The 22066-nt window shown below is 35.9% G+C and overlaps 1 protein-coding gene across 1 annotated transcript in view; it reads left to right on the forward strand.

Annotated features, from left to right (window-relative positions):
- Positions 1–21831, forward strand: part of ANAPC10 (anaphase promoting complex subunit 10) — a 54980-nt gene extending 33149 nt beyond the window's left edge. Inside the window, exon 5 of the mRNA XM_010982665.3 lies at positions 21501–21831. Within this exon, the coding sequence (XP_010980967.1) occupies positions 21501–21731 (231 nt within the window). The 3' untranslated portion in view covers positions 21732–21831. The remainder of the gene's footprint in view (positions 1–21500) is intronic.
- Positions 21832–22066: the final 235 nt, after the last annotated feature.

The raw sequence follows: 22066 nt of genomic DNA on the forward strand, positions 1-22066 counted from the left end.
TGAGAAATAGTTCTGAATCTTTTGATTAATTTTTTCACTTTTAATCTTACTCACTTCATTCATTTTTATTCTTATTATGCAGCTGGATATCTTATTACACATAGATAGCAAACTTGCAAAATGTAATCCAGTGTGTTGGCAACCTCAGCTTTTTACTCAGACTTATAAAATATCAAAAAGAGAAAGCCTTTACCAGATTAATAGGGAACTTTAGGTTTAAACTTGGTGAAATAGAAGTTGATGCCTACAGTCTCCCATAAGGTTTATCTTAATCATTCAACATCATTTGTTTTTTTTCCTTAGAAACTTTCCATGTAGAAGTTGGTAAAGGAGTAAATACACATTTGCCAAAACTGGGTTTTTATTCACTTCAACTATTATTCATCAAGAGAAGATTTCAGGCTGGTTTGCCTCTGGATTTTGCTCTGAGTTTCTTTATCAATTAAAATGCGCTTTTACATTTTACAATAATTGTATGAACCTTTTTATTATTGTTTCTTCTGACTATTAGAATAAGATTGCTGTCTGTCTGAGACCAGTTATTACATTTAGTCTGTAGGTCCTTAGGACAATGATACTTGCTAATCTCTCACATGTTCTCCTCAACTTGCTGCTTATTAGTTGTCTTAATCTTTCTTTCAGTCCTGTAGATGGAAGAGATTATCATCTAAACAAGATATAGTTCACATATGCCTCCAAGAAAGGGGAGTAAAAGCACCACATCCTTAACATGCTAGTTTCTAAGGGCTTACGATGCCCGAGTCTCCTGATTGCCACGAAGCCTAATTGCTCACAGGGCAACCTGGCACGCTGCCATGTCCCCACTGGGCTGTTTGTTGGTGCCTGTGAATAGAACAGAGATGTCTTTGCTTTTTCCACTGTCGTCACTGATTGCAGTTGTAGGAAACAAGTTAACATTTTTCTTAAAATGATAGTAATTCACATCAACATGAAGTCAAGCTTCATAATGTCTAAGCAATAAGTGATGGAATTAATTCAGCGCTTTTAAAATTCAGGTAAAATAAAATTCACTGCTTCTTACCCCATGATATTCATTTGTATAATCCACCTTAACGATTCTAGACAACTGTTCTAGATTTGCATAAACACTTTAGAAAGTAAATTATAAGATTATTGTTCTTTGTACTTTTTGTACTTTTATAAACAGAATCTGTTATATATATGAATTACAGGACCAATGGAAATCACAGATCTTGCAAGCAAAGTGTGTGGGGGACTACTTCAGCTGTTTTGAAAAACCTGTTACTGAGAATTCTAGACATGCTTGCATTTCAATTTTCTGTATAACTAGAGGTGTGTATTGGGTTTTCACCTCCGCTGGACCTGTAGCAAGAACTTCACTTGTTCCCACTGCCATGCTTTACTTCTTGGCAGCGTGACTAACAGGAAACAATGAGTACTGTGGGACTTGCACACAGTTGAGTTACTTTCTTCTTTTCTTCGCAATCTCCTCTAAGAGTTCCACGTCTCTTTAAAGCACGTATAGGATTATACTTGAATTGCAAATATTTATTTCACTTGTACTCATCTCAGAATATATTGTTTTCTTATTTTTATTCCAGAGAGACATACTTAGACTAAAGTTTATTGCTTCTGTGAGGTTCAGAGATTTGGCAGGGAACTTACTTTCAAGTCCTGGCTTCATCCTTCACCAGCTAGGTGACCCTCGGCCAGTTATATAACCTCTCTCTGAACTGCAGGTTCCTTAGCTATAAATTAGGGCTGCAGTGTTGGAATGATTAAAACAAATGTAGGTTAAGTGCCTGGCACATGGTAGCAGCTCACTAAATGACAGCTGAAAGGAGCAAAGCCTTGAAAACCGGTCATGTTTTCATAGGCTGTAAAAGTGTACACTATTATGCTTTGAGTTTCAGCTCTACAGAACTATTGGCTATATATGTATATATTTGAGTTGATAAAGGTCCAAGAGCATGGGCTTTGGGGTCATCTGCTGAGGTTTGAGTTCCTGCTCTGCCAGCTTAACCATGAACCTTGGAAAGCTAGTTTCTATGTGCCTCAGTTTCCTTGTGGATAAAATGAAGATGGAAATAGTCTACCTCACAGGGCTGCTACAAGGCTGGGATGACTCAGTACATGTAAAACCCTTAAAACACTGCCTGGCAAAGAGTAAGTGCTCCAAACACATTAGTTGCTGTTAACTGTTATTATCTCGTAGAAGAGGAAAAACCATAAAGCCAGAAAACGTGAATGAAGTAGGTTAATTAAGGGATGTCTCTTTCATCCACTCCTAAATAATTCCCATTACCTTGCTTTCCAGCCCCTTCAGAGCTCCCCATCTCCTGAAAGTGTACTTAGGATTATATTGCAGCCAGATTTCTACTTTTTATTCACTACTGCCATGGAATTGTGATATCCTTGTGGTAAAAATCTTTAGATGTCTTTTGATCAAAAAGTATTTATTCAGTTTGTTGCCTGCTTATAGATCTTGCCTTTGTTAGCTTTTTAACAGTCCTTCTGAAGGCAGCTCAATTATGAAAAGACCTTTTGAAGACTTCACTGATATACTGAACATTTTTTTCTTATTTACTTATGTATTTATTTATTTTTTCTGACTTCATTGAGGTAGTATTGACATACATCATATGTAAGTTTTAAGGTGTACAATGTGATGATTTGATATGCATATATACATTGTGAAATGATTACCACAATAAAGTTAATTAATACCTCCATCCCTCACATAATTACCATTCTGTGTATGTGGTGATAACATTTACGATTACTCTCTTAACAACTTTCAAGTATATAATATATACGTTATTGTTAATTACAGTCACCATGTATACATTAGATTCCCAGAACTTATTCATTTTATGGCTGGAAGTTTGTTCCTTTTAGCCAACATCTCCCCCAGTTCCCCAACTCCCAGGCCCTGGTAATCACCATTGTACTCCCTATTTCAATGAGTTTGGCATTTTTAGATTCCACATGAGAACATACCATATTTATATTTCTCTAAACTTTTTTTTTAAAAGATAATTGGGTCTCCATGTATCTTTCTGATTCAGTTGGAGTTTTTAAATAAGCAGTTATTCACTCAGTGGTTAAATGATTTATATAAAAAGTATTTTATAGTGATTCTTTGGTATCTTAAATTCCTGATTCCCTGCCTCTTTTCCAGTGGTCTATAATCCAGCAGTAGGCCATCATTAGATGTATTACTGCCATGTGTACTTAAAGGCTGTCTTTAACATTTCTTTGTTTTGAGTATTTATTTACCAGTAAGATTTATGGTGATAGAATGACAGTATACATTTTAAATTTGCTGTACCTTAAGAATTACTCATGTATGTGAAAAGTCTAAATTTGTAGGTATTTACATAAGGTTTTATCATATCTACCATACATACAAATTCTGTTTCATTTTTGTTCTAGAATAAAAGGTAAATTAATGTAAAATGTAAGTGAAATACGCATTTGTTTATTTTAGAGCTCATTGAACAGTGAATCATAATATATCTGGAATACTAAACACTGGGAAAAAGCTAAGCCTCAAATATGGCGCAAAAAATCCTGCAGGTGTGTGCTGGAGTTTCTGCAGTTTTTTCTGTTGTGTGCTTAGTACTCCCTCCTCCCCAGAGTCCATAAAGCATATGTGTAGTGTATGTGGTATGTAACAGATTTAATGTAAGAAAAGAGAATTTTATGAGCATCCCAGAGCTGGGAATATGCCTTTTCCCTCCCTATCACAGTCCTTTCTGTATCTTTTAGAGGTAACCATTATCCTAATTTCCTTAGTTTTTTTTTTTAATAGTTTACCACCTTTGCATGTATCCCTAAACAATAGATCAGTGCCTGTTTTTGAACTTTTAACTGGTGTAGACTTGGTATTGTCAAATTTTCCCCTTCCTCCTCCTTTTTTTTTTTTTGCCAACTTGATGAGTCTTATTCTTTAATTTTCAATTATACTTTTACGTTTTTTAAGTAAAGTTTAACTTTTTATATTTAATTTTTTAAGTTTAGGTGTATGTAGGTGTAAAATACATACATAGGTTAGAAGTGTGAGGGCCTGCAGCAGCACTTCCAGCCCCGGTACTCCCCACTGCCCCACACCCCTGGCCTCCTCCTTGGGAGCAACTCTCTTACTCTTTGTTTTTTAGCCCTTTTGGGGTTTTTTGAGGGGGGAGGTATTTGCTCTCATATTCCTAAACGACATATGCACAGACAGCTGTAATAGATATATGCAATTCTAAATAACACATGTGTACATATCTGTATTTAAAGACATGATCTAATGATGTCTTACTATGAAATATCAGCGCTCTGCCCTATAATCCTATTTCTTTTCTCATGCACTTTCCTTCTCTTCATCTTCCTAGTATAGTGTTTCGTGGTATTTGCTAAATCATTATACATGTTTTCACTGTCATGACCATATAAGTATTGTTTTTATACCTACGTCATGCTTAAATTTCCTTTTTAGGCATAATTTTATTTTCCTAGAATTAATGATTGCTTCACTTTTTCCTGAATTTTAAAAATGTTATCAATTATTGATATATCCCTAAATTCTCTGATTTATAAAATGCCTCTGGAAACATACATACTCTCTGGGTTTCACATGTTTTTTCATGGAAACATCCCTCCTGGACCTTGAGTCCAGCTACTGTATCCATGTGTCAGTGGAAGTCCATTTAGAGAAGCAGAGCACCAGTGTCATGTGTGTATGTGCACATCATGAGTCTGTGTGTATAATGGGGATGGGGTGGTAAATAATAAGAGATTTGTTACAGGGATTCTACCTTAAGCAAGTAGGAGTGGTTAAATAAATTCTGTAAGATTGTTGTTTTAACATCTGATACCGGAGCTTGAGGTCAGGAAGGAAGGGCAGGAAGTCAGAAGTGAAGATGGATGTGAAATGGTGGAGAGCAAGGGCAAGCTGAAACCCGTGAGCACCAACTCGATGAACTGGAATCCATGTCAGTCTCACTGCCTCCGACTTTGGGGGATGCCAGATCCTACAGAAGGAGCTGACACCCTTCGTCATGGAGCAGACACACGCTCGGCCTATGTGTCCGAGAAGCTGCGGGAGGATCCCGGGGAAGGTGGAACAGTGGTGGGGCTTGCTGCTCCGTGACAGCAGGGTGTGGCAGCAGATAGTGACAACATGTGTGATCCCTAGTTTGGGGATCTCCAAAACTCGTAGACTCACCTACCTTGAATGTAAAAATCAGAATGGCTGCTGCTTCACTTCTGCCCTCTAAATCTTGCATGTAAATATCTCCGCTGTGGCACTGAACTAGGAAGGGAATTCTGGGAGATGTAGTTTAGGTTAGCTAAGTTGGCACATTACAGAGCCACCCAGGTGGCCTTGAGAATGTTTCTCTCAGATGTCTGACCACAGGGCGTAACTGACTGATGGCCCCAGCTGCTGCTCTCTGATATCCATCACTGCGTTTGTGCCGAGGAGGCTGTGCTCCCAGTCTTCCGGCAGCCAGTGAGTGAGCACAGCAGAGAGGGGACTCAGGAGTCTTCTGACAGGCAGTCAGGGCTTAAGGGCTTCTTGACAGCCTTGCCAAACTTTTCATGGACCTGCAGTGCAGTCTAGCACATCCACCCAACCTGCCTTCCTTCCCTTGTCTCCTCCCCCGGGGCCAGACCTGCAGTGCCGTCTGGCTGCTCTTCCAGCCACCCCTGGCTCCCTCCCTGTTTTCCTTCACAGATGTTTCCCCTAATAAATTTCTTGTATATCCATGTCTCGGTGTCTGTTCAGAGGGCGTGGACTAACAGCTATCTTCTTAAGACATCCCTTCAACATCATCTTGGGAACTTCCTTCACCTTCTTTTTTGGTAGACTCCTTGTTTCCTGGACCCCAGGTCTTTGTCTTTCTTGATTTACTTCCTCTTTTAGTGAAATACATCCTCCACATGGGAGGTAAAATTATTGAAACCTCTCATGACTGAAAACTTTATTTTAATCTTACCCTTGAGGGATGATTTGGCTGGGTATGGAATTCTTGTTTGGAAATAATTGTTTCATCAGAATTTTAAGCACATTCTTCATTGCCTCATAGTTTTCTGTGTAAATGCCACTTTTTATTTTTGATGCTTTGCGTGTGACCTGTTTTTCTCTGTAGAGGCTTTTAAAATCTTCTTAACTTTGATATTCAGAAATTTTATGAAGGCCGTGCTATGGCGTGTGTGTGTGTGTGTGTGTGTGTGTGTGTGTGTGTGTGTGTATGTTTCCTTCATTTTACTGGGTGTTCAGTTGTTCCCATCAGTGTGGAGACACTTGTCTTTTAGTTCTGGGAGGTGCTCTTATGTTCTTTCATATTTTTCCTCTCTGTTTTCTCTGTTTCTTTCTGAATTCACGTTTGTTAGCCATGATACTTCCTGCATTGAGCTCATTTTCTGTCTCTTTTGTTTTCTCGTATCCCAAGCAATTCATTTAACTTTGTATAATATAAAAAGTTTTTGCGTATATATATATGTTTAATTTCTAAGACCTCTTTTTGTTCCTTGATCTTAAACGGCATTCTGTTCTTGTTTTAAGAATGCATTCTGTTATGTCGCTGAGGATATTAATGATGCTTCGTTTTGTTTTTAAATATCTTGTACTCCCTTCACTGTTTCTCTTGAGAGTTCCTTTTCTGTTTTTGCTTGTTTACATGCTTGTTTCAATTTCCATGTTTTGGTCTTTGTTTTTCTTTCTTTCTTTTCTTTTTTTTAACATACCTGCAGATCCTTGGCTGTTTTCTCATCATCTAGTAGTGAGGTACAGAATAGCAGTTTGGAGGCAGTTTGGGCTCATGATGGAGTTTGATGCTCACCAGACCTTAACAGTAATATGGTCCAGCTGGTACCCTCACCTCTTTGCACACATGTCACCTTCTCACTGAGGCCTGTTCTGACCACCTTATTTAAAACTGCACACACCTACCACCTGTGCCCAGCACAGAATAGGCATCCGGTAAATATTTGTTAAATTGAGGCCACTCGCATCACTATATATAACTCTTTTCTTCTGGCTTTCTCTCTTTCAGCTTTTCTCTTTTTCTTATGGCTTTATTCTATCCAGAAGAGAGTGACTCATTCCCTGGCCTGGGGCATGCGGTCGGGGAAAGGAGTGGGATGTGGACGGAGTTTGAGGGTGATCTGCCTACGAGTAGCATGCCTGTAGCTGCACAAGATGAAGTGAGCTGAGGTTCACTACGAACGATGTAGATGTTCACTCACTTTCTTTTTTTCACTAAGATGCCGCCATCGAGTCATGTTTTACCTGAATCTAGAGCCTCTCTTCTTTAACCCATAGAGATAATACAAACTTTGTTTTCTGTACGAGTGAGAAAGGAATGGTCACCTGCCGACTTAAACTGGGGGTGGGTGAGGATCTTGGCATCTAACTATTGCTTATATGGACTCTAGTTAGTTTTCCTGTTTGCTTCTTTGTGTATTTTTAACTTGACTTGGCATCCCTGCCTTCAGAGCTACCTGGTGCTTTCAATTTCAGAAATTCTAGGATACAATGTACCTTGTTTCTTGTTGATCTCTCCCTTGCTTTTATACATTTTTTCAAACTCCTCAGCTGTCATTTTAGTTGACTTTTGAGAGCCCATCATTTCCTAAACTATTTTTCAAAGCACTTGTAAATTATATTTGTCAAAATGGTATTTGCATAAGAATTAGTGGGTGGTTAGATATATTTCATGAACATAAAATGCACTAATTTCCAATAAATTGATGATTATCTCTTACTACTTACCCCTGTCACAGTTTCCAGTGTCCAAGACATAGTGAATGCACAGTTTGTTGACTAACAAATGGATTTTTCTACTGGATTCGAGCTGTAATGTGATGTCATTTTAATATATTGTTTGAAAAGTTTGAGGGCAAAAGTAGTTTGTATGCGTTTATATACTTGTGTGTTTTCTAGTGTCAAGAGAGATTTGAAAAAAAGGTATAAACCTAATCGGAATCTGCAGTTAGCATTTAAGGGATGGGGTGGGGATTGGAAAGTGGAAGCAAAAGGAAGCAAAATCACATTAACTGTGAGTATTAGGTTTCTGGAAATGAAACAAAATCTTGTTAAAAGAGTGGGTGGTTACTAAACTTCAGACTTAGAAGTTAGAGTTAGAGGGACCAAGATCTCATGTGACAGACCAAAAGTTCTTATTATCCTTATATTTACAAATATAAAAGTAATTCACTACACTAGAGCATGTCCAAGACACTTGACCCATTTTAAATGACACGTAATTTATATCTCTGCCACCTCTTGATCTTTGGAATAGTTTCAGAGTCGGTTTCCTGCACAGCGTGAATTTGCTTTTGCCTTAACTGCAGATTATGCGGCTCAAATATAGGTGAAGGACCACTGAACATGGGGCTGAAGAGGTAAGCAGAGACTAGATCATGCAGGCCCTTGTCAACCTTGTTAAGGATCATGGATTTATTCTTACTACAGTGAGAAGCTAATGGAAGGTTTTTCGAATTAACATTTTTGTCAAATGACTCTGCCCCTAATCCGAGCTTAGACTGAAGGAAGTTGCTATGGCAAGCCTAGTTGGGAGGTCACTAATAATGATCCTGGGCAGTGGGTATTGTTGATTACCTAGGCTGCGTTCCTCCACCTCTCCTCCTTGCCGACAGAGACCACTTTGTATAGTAAAAACAGAAATGTCTGATGCTTCATTTCCAGCTTCCCTTTCAGTTAGTGCAGAGGCATGTGATCCAGAAACAGCCAATGGGAAATCTGATAGCTTCTGGAAAATATTTTCCCCCATAATTAAAAGAGGAGAAAGTCTTTTTGGACATTTATTGTATGAGAACATGATGCTTGCAGCTGCTGCAGACATCACAGCCTCAGCAGAGGATGACAGAGCAGAAAGGTCTGGACCCTTTTTTTTTTTAACTTTTAAGTTTTACATTGATACAAAAAGTCCACATATCATAAATGAACAGCTCACTGAATTTTCACGAAGTAAACACACCTACATAATCAGCAACCAGTAAAAATCCAGAAACCCCTTTTATGCTTCCTTATAGTCCCCCAGCTAACTAACCATTATTCTAACTTCTCCCAGTATGGGCTGCTTTCACCTGGGTTTATTTATTTATTTTTATGTTTGGTTTTTGGTTTTATTTTTTGATTTTTTACTTTATAGAGATGGCATCATATTTTGCACACACTGTTTGGTGTCTGGCTTCTTTTACTCACCATGTTTGTGAGAGTCATCTATATATTTGGGTGGTTGTAAATCCTTCATTTTCACTGCTGTGGAATATTACCTTTTGTGAATATACTCAAGCTGATTCATTTGACTGTTGGGGTGTGTTTGGATAATTTAGCTGATATAACTAGTGCTCCTGTGAACATTTTAGTACACACTGTTGAATATATGTATGCATTTCTGTTGGGTATATACCTTTTTGATTTGTAAATAGTCAAGATAGGTGTCCTTTGCTATATATACGGATGCATAATATTTCCCAATCTGTGGCTTGTTTTTTTTCACTCACTTAAAAGCACCTTTTGATGAACGAAAATTCTTACTTCTAAGGTAGTTAATCAATATTTGTTAATTGGTGCTTTTTGTGTCTTGTTTAAGAAAATTTTATGTACTCCAAAGTTACGAAGATGTTTTGTTTTCTTCTGGAAGCTTTATTATTTTACCTTTGACATTTAGATCCAAATCTATCTATAGCTGATTTTTGTTTATGGTGAGAAGTGAAGAAATCAAGATTATTATTTTTCCCTCCAAATGGAAATCCAAATTATCCAGCATCATTGCTTGAAGGGACTATCCTTTCCCTACTGCACCAGTGTCATCTTTGACAAAAATCAGATGACTGTAAATGTGAGGATCTGTTCTGAACTCTAATCTGTTCCACTGGCCTGTTACTCTATCTTTGCACTAACTCCACACTGTTTTAATTATGACTATGTTGACCTGATATGCAGTGACCTTGCCAATTAAACTGTCTTATTAGTTCTAGTAGTTAATAGATTATTTTTGGATTTTTAGATATGCAATCATATAATTTATAAATAGTGTTATTTTCTTTTCTTCCCTTCCAATCCTTGTTCATCCTTTCTCCTTTCCTTCTGTTCCTCTCTCCTCTGTTCTCTTCCATTTTCCTCACATTATTGCACTGCTTAAGACCTCCAGTACAGTATTAAATGTGGATAATCGTCTTGTTTCTAATCTCATTAGGAAAGTTTTCAGAATTTCACCATTGTATATGATAAGCACTGTAGGTAATTTGTTTGGAAGATGCTGTTTTTCATATTAAGGAAATTGCATTCTTTTCCTATTTGTAAGACTTTTAAAGTCATAAATGGGTATTGAATTTGTCAGATGCCTTTTTTGTGACTAACAGGATGATCGTATGATTTTTCTCCTTTTTTTCTATTAATAAATTCTGTTACACTGATTACTTTTTAAGTGATAATTCAACTTTGCACACCTGGAATACACTTCACTTGGCTTGATTTTATTTGCTGATATTTTACTCTAGATTTTTTTCATTTGTGTTCAGGAGAAAGATTGGTCTGTAATATTTCTTTCTTATAATATCCTTTCTAAGTATTGGAACCAAAGTTATGCTAGCCTCTAAAAACAGACATATGGATCAATGGAACAAAATAGAGAGCTCAGAAATAAACCCACAGACCTATGGTCAATTAATCTTTGACAAAGGAGGCAAGAATATACAGTGGAGAAAAAACAATCTCTTCATCAAGTGGTATTGGGAAAACTGGACAGCAGTATGTAAATCAATGAAGATAGAATACCCCCTCACACCATACACAAAAATAAGCTCAAAATGGTTTAAAGACTTAAATATAAAACAAGACGCGATTAACCTCCTAGAAGAAAACATAGGCAAAACATTGTCTCACATACATCTCAGCAATGTTCTCCTAGGGCAGTCTACCCAAGCAATAGAAATAAAAGCAAAAATAAACCAATGGGACCTAATTAAACTTATGAGCTTTTGCACAGCAAAGGAAACCATAAGCAAAACAAAATGACAACCTACAGAATTGGAGAAAATATTTTCAAATGATGCAACTTACAGTGGCTTAATTTCTAGACTATATAAACAGCTCATACAACTTAATAACAAAAGAACAAACAACCCAATCCAAAAATGGGCAGAAGACCTAAACAAGCAATTCTCCAATGAAGACATACAAATGGCCAATAGGCAAAGAAAAAATGCTCAGTATCACTAATTATCAGAGAAATACAAATCAAAACTACAGTGAGGTATCACCTCACACCCGTCAGAATGACCATTATTCAAAAGTCTATGAATAATAAATGCTGGAGAGGGTGTGGTGGGAATGTAGTTTGGTGCAGCCATTGTGGAAAACAATATGGAGATTCCTCAAAAGACTAAAAATAGACTTACCATATGATCCTAGGTATATATCCAGATGGGAATCTAATTCAAAAAGATAATGCACCCCAATGTTCATAGCAGCACTATATACAACAGCCAAGACATGGAAGCAATCTGAATATCCATCAACAGATGACTGGATAAACAAGCTGTGGCATATTTATACCATGGACTACTACTCAGCCATAAGAAAGAATAAAATAATACCATTTGCAGCAACATGGTGGACTTAGAGATCATCATTCTAAGTGAAGTAAGCAAGAAAGAGAAAGAAAAATAGCATATGATATCATTTATATGTGAAATCTTAGAGAGGGGAGGACACTATGAACTCATCTACAAAACAGAAACAGACTTGCAGACATAATAAACAATCTTATGGTTATCAGGGAAAGGGGATGGGAAGGAATAAATTTGGGAGTTTGAGATTTGCAAATGTTTGCCACTATATATAAAAATAGTTTTAAAAAAACAAGTTTCTTCTGTAAAGCACAGGGAACTGTATTTAATATCTTGTAATAACCTTCAGTGAAAAAAATATGAAAACAAATATATGTATTATTATGCATGACTGGGACATTGTGCTGTACATGAGAAATTGATACATTGTAACTAACTGTACTTCAATAAAAAACAAAACAAAACAAAGTTATGCTAGCCTCATAAAAATATTTTAGAAATGTCTTCCCTTTTCTACTATCTAAGCACTTGTGCAGAATTTATATGATTTCATCTTTAAACATTTGGAAGAATTGACTGGTGATGCCATCTGGACCTGGAATTTTATGGTAGGTTTTAAATTATGAGGCAGTTTCCTTAATAGATATTGTTCTATTCAGATTTTCTATTTCTTTTTGTTAGCTTTGATAAATTGTATTTTTCAAGGAATTTGTCCATTTTGTCTTCTGATATATATGTAATCTGTTGAGTCAATCTGTTAAATTCTTAATTGCAGATATTTTATTTTCAGCTCTACCAGTTCCATTTTAAAAATATATTCCAATTCTCAGATGAAATTATCATTTCATTTATTCATATTTCCCTCTTATTTATTAACTGGGTTAATAATAGTAGTTTTTGACTGATTGCAAGACTGAACTCTAGATCTGTGCTGTTCAATAGATTATCCACTAGCTGCATGTGGCATTTGGCTGATCTTAATTGTCATGTGGTGTAAGTGTAAAAATCCTGGGTTTCAGAAATTTGATAGAAAGAAAGAATGTAAAATAGCTCATTAACTTTTTATATTGCTCATGTGTTGAAGTGCTTTCTGGTTATAATAAATATAAAATTAATTTGACCTATTTCTTCAAAGTTTTTAAAATGTAGCTTTTAGAAATGTGAAACTTCATACATGGCTCACATTTGTGACCTACAGTATCTTTCAATAGGACAGTGCTGCTCTCAATGCTGTTTTCTTTCTCTAGAGAGAATTTGCTCATTCCTGAACTAGGCAGACAGACCGAGAAGCTGTACTCCTCTCAGTCTCTGAGTTGAGTTGATTTGAGGCTGTGTTGCAGCTTTGATAAGGTTCCACCTGCCTCTTCCTTAATACTGCCATGTCATAGCCACTCAGGGCTGTCTTTTGGGTAGCCTCATGTGCTCACTGGGCAAGTTCTACATTTTAGGACTTGTTTCCTCAGCCCTGAGAGATTTCCAGAAACTCTACTCTACTTCTAAGAGACCCCTCACTTATCCCTTCATCCTCCCATTCCAGACAACTTCACAACATGGCAAATATTTTGAGCAGAAAATAGGCTGTGTGCTTAAAGTTCTTCAAGCCTCTGTATCTTTTCTAAAAGACCACTCATAATGGTTCTTCATGTTTCTCTGACTTCAAGAAGCAGCTGTCTATCTGGGCAAAACCATGATTCTTAGCATCTTACCCCATCCTGGAGTCAACAAATGCCCCCGTGGTTAAAGTGGGTTCCAAAAGACAAGTAACCTCTCTGAGGTTCTCTCCTCCCCAGAACCCTAGCGTCCTCTAGTCCTCTTTGTTTTAGCAGCTCTCTAATTACTCTAAAATGATGATTAAAAAATTTTACCTGTAGTTATTCTTAGAAGGAACACTGTCTGCCTCAAACTAATTTAAAAGAAATATATTTAAAGTCCAGAACTCTTTGGGTGGCTTTTATCATGGAATCTTTCTGTCTTGCCTTGCCTTCTGTAGATAACCTTGTCTTTTCTTAGTACCTTTAGAAGTTACCTCTTAAAAAGGAGATACAAAATTTTGAATCATCAGCACATAGCCACTTAAGGTTTCTGAAGTCATGGGTCTGGATACAGTGGTTTAGGACAGTTGTGTAGATCAAACTCTATATTGTGAGACTAGTTTTAGGTCAAAACTGTGAGGAAGGCAACGTTTAAGTAATGGATAGAGGAGTTTCCAGAGAGAGACAAAAAAAGAGATGAGAAAGGTAGAGGAATATCTGAAGAAGGTGAAGTCACAGAGACCACGGGAAGAGAACATTTCAAAGAAGAGGTTGCATCAAATTATGTAGAAAAAATAGGAAGGTTTGAAGTGAAAAGCATCTTGTGGATTTAGCAATAGTGAAATTTATACTACCTTGTAACCTTAGAGCATTCCTATGAGGAAAGTATAAAAATTATATGGGAATTAAATTTTCCTGATTTTACTTTTGACCTACAAAAATGACAATGTTATATGATTTAGCCTAATAGATGGAGAAGTGAAGGTCTAGCAAGGAGAAATAATTTGCTTAAACTCAAGAACAGAAGTGAAATTCAGATCTTGGTCTTCTTTGTCTGATGTTCTTTCCTAAATTTATTATCTGTTGCTGTCATTTCTTGATTATTCATTACTTAGACTTTTATTCCTCTTTTTACAATAGAACTATAGCATAATTTTATTCTGTATGTATGTATTTATATTTACTGTTTTTTGTCTTGAAAGGACATAATTATTCTTTTCCAGTTTTATTGAGAAATAATTGGCATACATCACTGTATAAGTTTAAGGTGTACAGCATGATGGTTTGATTTACTTATGTTGTGAAATGATTACCACAATAGATTTGGTTAACATCCATCATCTCATGTAGATACAATAAAAAAGAAAAAAAGTTCTCTTTCTGATGAGAACTCTTAGGATCTACTCTCTTAACAACTTTCCTGTATATCATACATCAGTGTTAGCTGTGGTCGTCATGCTATCCATTATATCCCTAGTACTTACTTATCTTACCTGGTTTTCTTTTTAATGGTAGTTAAGTCTAGTTAACTTGGGTAGTAGTACTAGTTGTTGTTGTCATCTAAAGATTTTCTGCAATTTCTTCTTAACATTTCTTTACCATTTTGGCCTTAGATTAAATTGTTGTTTTTAATTGCCATTGACTTCAAATTTATTCAGAATTCTTCATGTAGATTAGTAGAACACTCTGTCTGTAGGTCTTATCTCTTGTTATGCCTCTTTTTAAATAGGTAACTATTAAACTGTACAATCTTAACTCTCCAGGAACTCTTTCTGGAGTAAACTTCTCTATATAAAAACTTTTTCAGACTTACAAGTCCAGAATTAATGTCTTGACCCTCTGTAGCAGGGTGACTGATTTCAACCTCAAAGTGACCTTCTGAGGTGGTCACTTTCTTCACTAGGGCAAAAGAGCTTGCTTTCCATAGTGAGCTCTTTGAGTTGGATTCTGTCTTTCTTGTTCAGCTGCCTTTGTGGTATCCTTACTTTTAACACATTTGGAACTTCTGAAGTTTCTTTTGGATCATATTAAACTTTCTTTCTCTACAAGTAGGTCACCATTGCTGTTAACTGATTCTGTTCCTTCCTGAGTGAAAGGATGCTTAAAATGCTAGAATCGTCTGTTTCATTTGTTAACAGTTCTCATATTGAGATTCCGTAAGATTTCATGGTTAATGAAGGAGTAGCAGGTAGTTAGAGTGGAGAATAGAGAACAACTATCTCAAAGCCACTATCAATACTTTTCCTTCTTCCATTTATTTTCCAGGGATATGTGATTAGCAATAGGAAAGGACATGTAAACAGCTTTGTATTTAATATCCGACATGATTTTTATTAACAGATGACTTCTGTATTTTTTTAAATGTAAACTTTATTTATGGTGGAGATAATACTTTAAATCAAAGCATCCTTGGAGGATACCCTTAAATAAATCATTGCTGGAGTAGAGGGTAGTGACTTAGAGTTTGCTAACAGGAAGCAGAACATCGTGGAGCCAGGCTGAGAGATACCTTCATAGAGAAACTCTAATGGGTTGTATTTACATCCAGTTTTCACTGTTAGTGGCTGATACCAAGGAAGAAATACTGAGGGAAAGGTGGCAGCTCCTACTCAGAAATGACTTGGTGGTAGGCTTTGGGCTGGCATGGTGCTGATGCTGTGGTCCATCACATGGCTTCTCCTCCACTGGATGAAATACCTCCTATGTAGGTTGCCCCTAAAACAAGTATTTTACAAGTAACTAATTAAATTGACTGAACAAGACCATGGTCAAGTAATGAAATGAAGTGCAATGGAATGTTGAAGTCATATTTATTTCAAATTAACATTAAGAATTGTCTCAGCTTCTTATATCTGGGTTAGTTATAAACACTTGTAAAGCTCTAGACATTTTTTAATGCAGAATTTTCACCAGTCTTATATGAAATTTTCAATATTGATTATTTATCTGCTACCCTTGTGTTTTCTATTGCTGTGTAAGAAAGTTAGCACAAACTTAGTGTCCTAATACAATGCATACATATTATCTCACAGTTTCAGTGAGTCAGGAGTCTAGGCATAGCTTAGCTGCATCCTCTGTTCAGGATCTTACAGGGCTGCAATCAAGCTGTTGTCCAGGGTTGCGGTCTCATCACAGACTCAACTGGGGAAGGATCCACTGCCAAGCGCACTCAGGTAGATATATTTTTAAGCACATAATTTCAAGTATCCTATTTAGCTCAGCATTAAAATGAGTCTTAACTTTATTCATCTTTAAATTTATGTCTTTACTGAATTACCAGTTATTATCTGTCACTTACAAATTCTCTTACTATCTTTAATAAACTGTGTTATATATTTTGTGTAGAAAACTATGTTTAAGCTACAATATTATATAAAACTTTAAGAGCCTTAAACTTTTGAATATAAATAAACCATCATCAGGCATATCATTAAGTGAAATCCAGAATCCAGAAATAAACTATCAAAGAACTATTCTGAGAGAGAGTTGATTCGGCAAGGTGGGGGTCACTGGTGACTTTGACAAGATTGGTTTCAGTGGTGGGGACAAAATTCAAATTGGAGTGGCTTAGAGATAACTAGCAGGTGAAAAAAATTTTTTTAACTTTTAAAGGAGTTTTGTTGTGAAAAAAAAAAAACAGAATTGGGGCAGTATGTGGAGGAGGACATAGGATTACAAAAGGGTTTTGTTTTTAATTTTTAAGATAACAAATATGGCATGTTTGTATGCTGATAACAGTGATCCAATGGAGAAGAGAAAATGATTTGGAGAGAAAATTATGGTCGAGCAGAGTCTTTGGCTGGGAAAGAAAGGGTGGGATCTGTTGATGTTGAGCAAGTGGGAGAACTAGCCTCATAAAGGTGCAGGGGCGGTTTAACTACAGTATAACAGCTGATGGGAAGATGGTAGTTTTGGTGGGTTTTTTTTTCCTAATTGCTTTTATTTTCGTAGTGAAATCAGATATCAGCCCAGAGAGAGATTAGAGCAGGTGTTAGGATTTGAGGAGAAGCTCAGAAATAGCTATCCCAGACACAGGGGAAGCAAATTTTCTGAAGGAATATAGTAAGCATTTTACATGGCACTACATGTATGCTTGAATAAACACACTTGTGTTGAAGTGAGAACCAACCAGTCAGCATGTTATTTTTCTCCAGTAGGCATTGGATAGGAAGGGAGTTGGGTTTAACCAGGATTGTTTTTTTCCTCAGGAAAATAATGAAACAGTGAGAGAGGAACATTGCATTTCTGTACATGAAAGGATTGATTATCATAATGAATTATGGGGTATTAAGGAGGTAAAGTGGGAACTGAAGATACTGAGTGGGTTAATGAACAGTAAAAAAGTGGATGAAATCCATAGTTCAGCTGTTTGGTTAGGATTGATGCTATGGCAGTGGGGTCCCTAGAGAAAGCTGGTGACTTTAGGAGGTGGTAGAGATGGGTATGCTTGAAGTCAGGATTTCAGCGATCTTGCAGCTACTGCTCATCATCAGATATAGAACATGACTGTGGGGGGTGGGGGTTGGCTGAAGCGGAGCGGAGGTAAAAATTGTTGGTAGTGAAGAAGTTGAAGAATGGAGAATCCGAGTCATTAAAGGATCGTCTCTATGGATGTTGAAGTCACTAAGAAGGAGGATTCTATTAGTGGAGGAATGGAATACAGTCAATGGGATGTTAAAACCAGGTACTGAAACTTTCTGAAAACTTTTCTTTTTTTGAGTCCTTCTCCAACCACCACCAAACTAAAAATAGATTTTTTTTAATAAGATAAATTCATGTTTATTGAGAGAAGCATAGATAATAATACATAAGCAATAAAATAAGAATGATCCATATTCTCACTGTTATAGATATTTCCTATTTTTATTTTGGTGAATATCCTTTCAGACTTCTCTATCCATACAGAAACACTATTTTTATATATATAGAAGATATATAGAAGATGATGCAACACATGTTCCTTGGTACTTCGCTTTTTAAAACTAACAAGAGATAGCTGCAAATAACTGCAAATATATGTAGAGACATATCATTTTGAATTACCATAGAGTATATTCCAGGGTATAGATGGACTATAATTAATCACTGCTTTACTATCGCTGCCTAACAAATCACACTAAAACTTAGTGATATTTATCAGTAGCAGTCACTTACCACCCTCATGGTTTCTGTTCAGGAATTTGGAAAGAGCATGGCTGGGCATTTCTGTCTTGAAGTCTTCACCCAGTTGCATTTGTATGTCGGTTAGGCTGACGGGGACTGGAGGATCTACTTCTTTTTTTTTATTTTATTTTATTTATTTTATTTATTTTTTATTTGTTATTGAGTTATAGTCAGTTTACAGTGTGTCATTTTCTGTTGTATAGCACCACTCTTCAGTCATACATGAATATACATATATTCATTTTCATATTCCTTTTCCCCGTGAGCTACTACAAGATACTGAGTATATTTTCCTGTGCTATACAGTATAAAGTTCTTTATCTGTTTTATATATACCAGTCAATATCTGCAAATCTCAAACTCCCAGATTATCCCTTCCCACCCTTCTCACTCCTGGCAACCACAAGTCTGTATTCTATGTCTGTGAGTCTGTTTCTGTTTTATATATAAGTTCATTTGGCTTTTTTTTTTTTTTTTTAAGATTCCACATATGAGTGATATATGGTATTTTTCTTTCTCTTTCTGGCTTACTTCACTTAGAATGACATTCTTCAGGGTCATCCATGTTGCTGCAAATGGCATTATTTTATCATTTTTATGGCTGAGTAGTATTCCATTGTATAAATATACCACAACTTCTTTATCCAGTCACCTGTTGATGGGCATTTACATTGTATTCATGTCTTGGCTATTGTAAATAGTGCTGCTATGAACATTGGGGTGCAGGTATCTTTTTGAAGTAGGGTTTCTAATACTCTTGTAGGTTTTTGTTGTGATTATTAACTTATATAGCTATTTAATTATTAAGAATTTACTTTTGGGTGTGATATAAAGTTAATGTCTAAATTTTTATTTAATCAACCAGTGTTGTAGTGCTGTTTTTAGATCAATCCATCAGTTCTTCACTGTAGATGTTAGTTTTCTACTCAACATCCATTATCCATTACCTTCTCCTGAAGAAACTCCAGTTTTATTCATCTCCTTACCCTCCAGAAAGTGGCCATGTGCTGCCACCCATCCCCAGCCCCAGGGATTGAGTCCTAATTGAGCCAACCAATCATGATGGACCCACTTCTCTGTTGGTTGACTTAGGCATGGATATTTAATAAGAGCTTCTGGGAGGAATGCTTGTTCTTAAAAAGGGGATTGAAGAGGGGAACAGTACTTGATTTCTGCCTCTGGAAGACAGCTGCAGCCATCTGGTGACTATAAGGGAAGCTAAGCTTGGGGACAGTGCTAACCCATCCACATTGGAAGAATGAAAGAATAGTAGGACCTGGGTCCTAGACAGCATTCCTTGGCTTGTGGTTGCATTATTCAATTTTGCTTCCATCATCCCATCTCCTTTTCTGTTTCTCCTGCCATTCTCTTTTGATGACCATTGTGATTACATTGGGCCCACCCATGTAATCCAGGATAATCTTCCATTCCCCACATCTTTAACTTAATCACATAAGCAGAGACCCTTTGCCATGTAAGTTAACATATTCAAGGGATCTGTGGAAGGACGTGGACATTTCTGGGGGTCCATTATTCTGCCTACCACATCTACTTTTATTGCGAATCATTGAATGTCAGAGCTGAAAGGGACATTGGATGAAAACTTGTCCCATCCCTTCCCTTTATACATGAAGAAACTGAATGAAACCAGAGGTTGTTTATCTACACTTTTTTTATGGTTTGGAACAAGGCCTTATTTATGTTTTGTATGCTAAACTATACTTACGATAATACTTTGAGCACTTTAAGTACTCAGTTACTATTGCCTGAATGATTAAAAGGTTATTGATAGAAACCAGATATACCTAGCCTCTGACTCACTTATTTTAAGTTAGTGCTAGTGGTGTTTATAAAAAGCCACTGACTGAAAATACCATGAGGGCTAGAGATTCACCTAAAAAAATTTCTTTTTAATTGAAGTATAGTTGATTTACAATGTTGTGTTATTTTCTGGTATATAGCATAGTGATTCAGTTATATGTGTGTGTGTGTATGTGTGTATATATATATATATATATATATATATATACACATATTTCATTATAGGTGGTTATGAGAACTTGAATATAGTTCCCTGTGCTATTGTTTGTCTATTTTATATACAGTAGTTTGTGAGATTCATTTATTAATATATTTTGTAATTAAAAGGAGAAAATTATTCCATCTTAAAAATAGCTACCTTTTAAAGATTCCAATTCTCTGTCTCTTGGCCATCTCTACTTTTGTCTAACCACCCTCCTTATTTATAAAAAATGAAAGGAAAGAAACAGTAAAATAGAAAGGAAAGAAAGAAAGAAAAAGAAGAATGAAAGAAGAAAAGAAGAAAAAGGAAGGAAAGAAGGGAGGGGAGAAAAAGAAGATAACAGTGGTGTTCATTTAATTGTTTTTCTAGAGTAACTCATGGAATCCAGTTTAGATTCTTTGACACTCATTGCCCTTGGGCTGGGCTGATAGATAAACCTGTATTTTCTGTGGTGCATATCTTTCATGTGTTCAGTAATTCAGGTAATTTAAAAATCACTATTTGTTTTTTAAAAACTATTTTGTAACTTTAGGAAAAATTTTGGAAATTTAGGTTTACTTTTTTGACTTACAATTTTCCTTCCCTTGTTGAGGAAAGGTATTTGGACTCTTGGTTAAAATAAAATGAAAATTTAAAAAAAATTATGTGGCATTTTTTATTGAAAAACATTAAAAATGTAGATTGTAGGTTTAGATTGTCATTCAGACTACATAAATCACTATTTTTCAAGAAAGAAAACTGATGTTTGTGTAATGACTGATTTTCTTTTGTTAGTATTCTTACAGTTTATATAGAATGTGATTTGTTGTTATGTGAGTTTGGATATTTTAGGCATGATCCTTGAAATAAAATATATCAGAAGTATTATATGTTCTAAGCATATAGAGTCTTTTCTTGTATCAGCATGGTCTTCCATTGGGGCTATACATTTACACATGTGCAAATCTAAGCTTGTATGTTACATAAGTTTCTGTAAATACTAAGATTGCAAATAATTCTCTTTTTGTCTGCTAAGATGGTACATGTAAAGTGCTTATTAATAACTGTAAAAATGGACCATGGTAAAAGTGCCCAGTAACTAGTAATGTTTATTACGTTGTCATGCTCTGAGTGAGCAAAATGTTACTTATAAGCCAACTTTAGAATACATTCATTATAAGAAATTATATTCGTTGGGTGAAAACATAATCTGACTTTTCTTTTCTTGGCAGCAACTTGAATTGGTGGAACCAAGTGGCTGGATTCACGTTCCCTTAACCGATAATCACAAGAAGCCAACTCGCACATTCATGATACAGATTGCTGTTTTAGCCAATCACCAAAATGGAAGAGACACCCACATGAGACAAATTAAAATATACACACCAGTGGAAGAGAGCTCCATTGGTAAATTTCCTAGATGTACAACTATTGACTTCATGATGTATCGCTCAATAAGGTGACCTTGGAACAGAACAAAAGTCATTAAACATCTTTATCTTGTCAGTAAATATTAAATCTGATATCTTTATTGAAATAAACATCAATTATTTTGCAATTTTATATGCATTGAAAAGTGTTTTATTGTAACTTTAATAAATTCTGGGTCATACTGTCTTTATTTTCTTTAACATATAATAAAGCTCACATATTTTATATTACTAAAAATGAATTTGAGCCAATCATTAAGTTTTTTCTTATACCAAAAGAAAACCAGTTGAACTGAAAATTTTAAAGATGTACACAATTTTTTACTAACCGGATAATTATTTCATATAGTGATCATGTATTAGAGTAA

This window comes from Camelus dromedarius, chromosome 1 (genome assembly GCF_036321535.1).
Source record: "Camelus dromedarius isolate mCamDro1 chromosome 1, mCamDro1.pat, whole genome shotgun sequence".
In the NCBI taxonomy this organism is placed as follows: domain Eukaryota; kingdom Metazoa; phylum Chordata; class Mammalia; order Artiodactyla; family Camelidae; genus Camelus; species Camelus dromedarius.